The sequence below is a fragment of the Chiloscyllium plagiosum genome, chromosome 24, assembly GCF_004010195.1.
Source record: "Chiloscyllium plagiosum isolate BGI_BamShark_2017 chromosome 24, ASM401019v2, whole genome shotgun sequence".
In the NCBI taxonomy this organism is placed as follows: Eukaryota; Metazoa; Chordata; class Chondrichthyes; order Orectolobiformes; family Hemiscylliidae; genus Chiloscyllium; species Chiloscyllium plagiosum.
Genome location: NC_057733.1, coordinates 35,007,384 through 35,013,383, shown reverse-complemented (window position 1 = coordinate 35,013,383; position 6,000 = coordinate 35,007,384). Strand labels below are relative to the sequence as shown.

At 40.5% G+C, this 6,000-nt stretch overlaps 1 protein-coding gene across 6 annotated transcripts in view; it reads right to left on the bottom strand.

Annotated features, from left to right (window-relative positions):
- Positions 1–6,000, bottom strand: part of bahcc1b (BAH domain and coiled-coil containing 1b) — a 248,555-nt gene that overhangs the window by 47,019 nt on the left and 195,536 nt on the right. For all 6 annotated transcript variants that reach the window (XM_043714770.1, XM_043714775.1, XM_043714769.1 and 3 more), the window contains exons 22-24: positions 4,771–4,888; positions 2,837–2,912; positions 1,901–2,009 (exon numbers count right to left, since the gene is read on the bottom strand). In XM_043714770.1, the coding sequence (XP_043570705.1) occupies positions 1,901–2,009; positions 2,837–2,912; positions 4,771–4,888 (303 nt within the window). The remainder of the gene's footprint in view (positions 1–1,900; positions 2,010–2,836; positions 2,913–4,770; positions 4,889–6,000) is intronic.

The following is a 6,000-nucleotide window of genomic DNA, read 5'->3' as shown; positions in this document are numbered from 1 at the left end:
TGTTTGACTCACTTCTGTTCTCAACTGTACCTGTCTCATATCGATCTCTTTCCTCACTACCTGCCTGGGTCCCATCCCCCTACCTTACTAGTTTCAATCCTCCCAAGCAGTTCTAGCAAATTTCCCTGCCAGTATATTAGTCCCCTTCCAATTTAGGTGCAATTCATCCTTCCTGTAGAGGTCACTTCTTCCCCAAAAGAGGTTCCAATGATCCAAATATGTGAATCCTTCTCCCATACACCAGCTCCTCAACCATGCATTCAACTGCTCTATCCTCCTATTCCTGCCCTCACTAGCTCGTAGCAGTGGGAGTAATCCAGATATTACTACCCTTGAGGACCTCCTTTTTAAATTTCTGCCTAACTCTCTGTAATCTCCCCTCAGAGTCTCAACCTTTTCCCTTCCAATGTCGTTGGTTCCAATGTGGACAATGACCTCCTGCTGGCCCCTCTCCCCCGTGAGAACATTCTGCACCCTCTCTGAGACATCCTTGATCCTGGCACCAGGGAAACACACAATTCTGCTTTTTCTCTGCTGGCCACAGAAACGTCTGTCTGTACCTCTGACTACAGAATCCCCTAACACAATTGATCTCTTGGAAGCCAACGTACCCCTCCTTGCATTACAGCCAGTCTCAATACCAGAAACTTGGCTGTTCGTGCTACGTTCCCCTCAGAATCCATCACCCCCTACATTTTCCAAAACAGCATACCTGTTTGAAATGGGTATATCCACAAAAGACTCCTGCCCTAGGTGCTGACCTCTCTCACCCTTCCTGGAGTTAACCCATCTATGTGACTGTATCTGAAGCTTTCCCTCCTTCCTATAACTGCCATCCATCACATACTGTTGCTGTTGCAAATTCCTCATCGCTTCTATCTGTCTCTCCAACCAATCTACTCAATCTGATAAGATTCGCATCCAACAGCATTTATGGCAGATATAATCTGCAGTAACTCTTAAACTCCCACATCTGACAAGAAGTACATATCACTGCAAAAGCCATTTTTTCTCCTTCACAATCTACAGACCCAGAAATTAACACCGTCTTATTCCTCTACAAACACTGCCCCAGGTTAAATTAATAGCAATGGCTTATATTTTAAGTTTAATCAAGAGACTTATCTCCAAAAACATATAATCAAGAAAGAATCCACTATACTCACTACTGCAGCCTTTCTCTTGGACAGACTTAAAACAACAAATAACTTATCTGATTCTGTGCTGTGAACTTCGCCCAACAGTTCCTCCAAGATTAGTTGTGAATTTCACTGTTTGTTAATTTTCCCACTTGCACTCCGATGTCCAGCGATACACGAATTCAAACAGCAAAGGCAGTAACTGTCCAGGTTCTCTCTCTCTCTCCTGCACTGTCCTCACCATGTATTTCCTTTGTCTGCTCTTCTCCCTTTTAAACTGCTGTTGTTTTGACTTTTTTTTTCAAAGTTCCAAAACAATGCAACAGCATATAAAACAGTAATCACTGCTCCTGGAATTCGAGGAAATCACCTCCAACACCTAAAATACCTCAAAAAAAGGAGCAGCTCTTACAGCCAGAAATTTTTCCCATCCTCCATCTTGGATTGAAAAGAAAAAAACAAAATATGAGCAGTTAAAAAAAAATCAAAAGGCAAAAGGAAGGGAGGAACATAAAACAATGAGGGGAAAGGTATTGTGAAATCTAATAGGATTAAAGGCTGACAGATCTCCTGATGCTCATATCTATATCATTGGTTCTTAAAAGAAGTGGGAGCTGAGACAACAAGACATTGGTTTGCAATCTTTCAAAACTCCCTAGATTCTGTCAAGTTCCCAAGATTTGTAAATAGCAAACAGATTGTCTCTCTTTCCTTATTACATGTACTATATTGAGAATATTTGAGTCAAAAAGAGCACCTACTTTGGACGATAGTTCCTGGATAGAGGCAGCGGGATTTCTGACTCCAATAAGCACACACCCTGGTAGATGGCGGCAGGAACTGTGTTGAGGATGGTTTGACATCAAGTACCTGTAGGTAATTTTTTTATTTTATAAATAAGGTCACTAATTAACATTGACAACGCATCATATTGCAAAAGTTCCCTCACAAAACTGAACCTTAAAAATAAATGATAGGAATAAGCCTTTAATTCCAAATTGAGGTAGTTATAAAGTTCTCATGGTAAAACTCAAATCCCCATTTAATTAAAAAGAATGCTTTGATTTAGTGATGAGTACTGTCCTCAATGGACATTCACATTTCCTCTCTCATCGCTATTGAGCAAATACTTTAAAAACAATTTTTATTGCTGGTTTCCACCCTGTGGACGCAACAATGAATTAGGGAATAGTGGAGTGCAGAAGGAGGCCATTCAGCCCAGCATGTCTGTGTCAGCTCTCTGAAACAGTGATCCAATTGGTCACAGCTCTTTCTTCATCGCTGTCTAACATTTCCCTTTTCAAGTACTTCTTCAATTTCCTTTTGAAAAGTGTTGAACATGCCATTCTACACTTTTGGCATATAGTCTCTCATCTGCTCCTGGTTTCTTTACCAAGTAGACCACTGCAAAATGAAGATAGTGTCAAAAATGTGTGAAATATTCCAAAATTAAACCAGACCAACCTGCCTTGGCGTCATCCTTTCCACTCAACCCTCCATACCAGGTTTAAATTTGCAAACTAATTGCATTCTAATATTACCTATAAATTACCTCAATAGATATCACAGACCAAACAACAGGTTCTTCACCCTTCTTATGGTGTATAAAGTATTCATAATCTCATCTGACCATTCATGAGCGGACTGGACAAGGTTTGAACTGTAGGCAGAGGGAAATAGTTACAAGAGGAACTCACCGCTTCCTGCAGCAGTTGCTCCAGGGAATAGATTCTCTGTCGGTTTCCTCTTTCTCCTTCAATCACAACACTGTAACTGCACAATGGAAAGCCCAGTCACTGACACAAATATATCCATGCATGGAAATACTTATGAATTCTGTAATTGGATAGGACATTACAGTTGACACCGGGCAGACCTTTCAATGGTTTTCTTAGTTGGAGGAATGGAAGGAAACTCCTGGGAGCCTTAGCATTTTCAACAAAGCCAAATGCGGCCATGTCAAACATACTATTCCCCCACTGTCAGTTGTAGTTGGTAAGTCACTTGATATGCCTGTTCCAGGGCAGTGAAAAACAAACACTTGATGTGTAGATCTTGTGAACTGCCATTGGATTCAGAAGCTTCTGAATAAAGAATAGTGTGGGGGTGAAAACAAACAGGGAAAACAGTGGAAGCCTGCTGGTAAAATCATTCTGTCTGAAACCAATGTATCAATGCGAAGGCATGATATGAATGGTGTATTTCAGCCTTGGGTTGGGGGAAATGTTGAGCGATGAGTGCGTGTGTGTTTTGTGATTAGAGACTTAACATCGTCTGAAAAGACAATGGCTAGGATGTTGATAGCACCACGCCTGTTATTCAGACACAAGATGATGTCTAAATATGTAATGGGCCAAATGGCCTAATTCTCCTCCTATATCTTATGATCAAATATCGGGTGGGGCGATAAGATGGAATTGAACCTCTTGGATATTTTTGAAGTCAGGAAAAGACAGGTCCAATGTTTACACTCAAAGCATGCATTAGGCCTTTTGCATGTGCAATGCGAGAGCCCAAGTCCGTCTGAGGCTCCCTTTGCGAAATTCTTGCTTTCAGTCAGCACTTGTGCCCATAACCAGAGGGAGAATGTTCCAACCCATTCTGCCAACCCACTCAGTTTCTGCTGATAACCAATTTTCTCTTGTGCCTATTTTAAGAGTTAAAGAACTATTGGGAAATGTTGTGGTTATCATTTTGATATCTGGATCCTGACAGCTGTCAGATTAACATGAATACTTCACCCAGATCCACCCTCCCCGACTAATAAACTATTCACTTATTCACATCCGTAAAACTAAGAGAAATTAACCTTTAATCACAGTGTCAGCATCTGTTTCACACTATATAGGTCTTACTTCTGAATTCATCCACCTTAGTCTATTCCTGCTGCTCAGTTCACATGAACTCTGGTTACTAAGTTAACTTGAATGAACAAGCTTTCTGTAAATGTAGTTCAGGTTAATTCTGTTGCAATCAGTGTGAACATGTGCTCTTTGTTAACTTTATTGGTGCTTTTCAAATGCCCTTGATGATTTTTGGAATCCTCTGATTTTGCGATCGACAGATAAATCACTGGATGCTTGCTAGGCATTTTTCTGTTACGTAGCTAATATTCTATTGTTGTCAAATCCAATCTGCTCAGCTCTGCAGCAATCAAGAAACACGTCTTCAACAACAAATCGTTGTTTAGCAAAGTGAAAGTGAAAGGGCAGGATTTGGTGCCGATACAGAGACAGGAATGGAGGCCCAGTCCAAGACTAGTCCACGAGCAAAGAACAGCTTTTGTTAACGCAATTCAAGGTATCAGAGCCAGTGGCTCCCAATACCTCAAATTGAAAATCCTGCTTGATCTGTCATTTGTCATTCAAATGAGATCAGATTTCTTCTATAATTCAGTTATCAGCAAGCCAAGTCTTTAGTAGCATTTTCGGCAAAAATCTCCTCTTTTAATCTCTGATTTCTGTTTGTTCCTTCAATTAGAGAAGATAGTTGCGGTTGGCTGGATTGCACAGGGAATCCTGCACAACAAAGTGAAATGTAATGCACTTGTTTTGAAAACAAGCATGAGGGATATACAGCAATAAGTTACCTAATTACTGTGAAATGGAACAAAATTAAAACTGCCCCTTACATGTCAGGTGATTGTAGAATTTTGACACATCCTGCATACAGTAATTTGTCTTCCTTTGGTATGAGAATGCGCAGTCCTTCCTTGAGATCTTCTTTACTGATGGAACAGGATTGAGGGACTGAGAGAAAACAAAAATGTGCAAAATTGTTGTTTGGATCATTTTTTCTAGATGCAATGTGGACACTCAACTATGGTAGAGCCTTTAATTCACTAGAATGTCTTGGCACAGAGCTAACCTTATTGGATTCATTTGCTTCAGCCTTGTCATTGAGTCAGAGTCATACAGCATGGAAACAGACCCTTCGGTCCAACTAGTCCATGCCAACCATGTTCCTAAACTAAGCTAGTCCCACTTGCCTGCATTTGTCCCATATCCTTCCAAACTTTTGCTATTCATGAACTTATCCAAATGTTTTTTAAATGTTATAACTGCACCTGCATCCACCGCTTTCTCTGGCTGTCCATTCTATACACAAACCATTCTCTGTGTAAAAACGTTGCCCCTCATGCCTTTTTTAGAACTTTCTCCTCTCATCTTAAAAATATACCCCTTAGTCTTAAACTCCTGACCCCAGGGAAAAGACCCTTGCTATTCATCTTATCCATGCCCCTCATGATTTTATAAACCCCTCAATCTCCAATGTGCCAGTGAAAGAAGTCCCAGTTATCCAGCCAATTTTTATAATTCAAGTCTTCCATTTTTGGCAATATCTTGGTAAAATCTTTTCTGAACCCTCTCCAATTTAATAGTAATATTTTTCCCATAGTAGGGTGACCAGAATTGGACATGGTTCTCCAGAAGAGGCCTCACCAATGTCCTGTAAAACCTCAACATGATGCCCCAACCTCTATTCTCAAAGGTCTGAGTGATAGAGACAGGCATGCTAAGTGCCTTCTTAACCACTCTGTCTACTGTGATGCAAATTTCAAACAATTATGTACCTGAATCCCTAGATCTGTCTGTTCTATGACACTCCCAGGGCCCAACCATTACCTGTATAAGCCCTGCCCTTGTTTGTTTTACCAAAATGCAATCCCTCACATTTATCCAATTTAACCTCCATCTGCCACTCCTCAGGCCATTGACCTAATTAACCAAGATCTCTTTGTGATCTTAAATAACTTTCTTCACTGTCCACTATACCACTAGTCTTGGTGTCATCCACAAACTTACTAACCATGCCTCCTATATTCTCTTCCGAATCATTTATATTAGCAACAAACAAAATG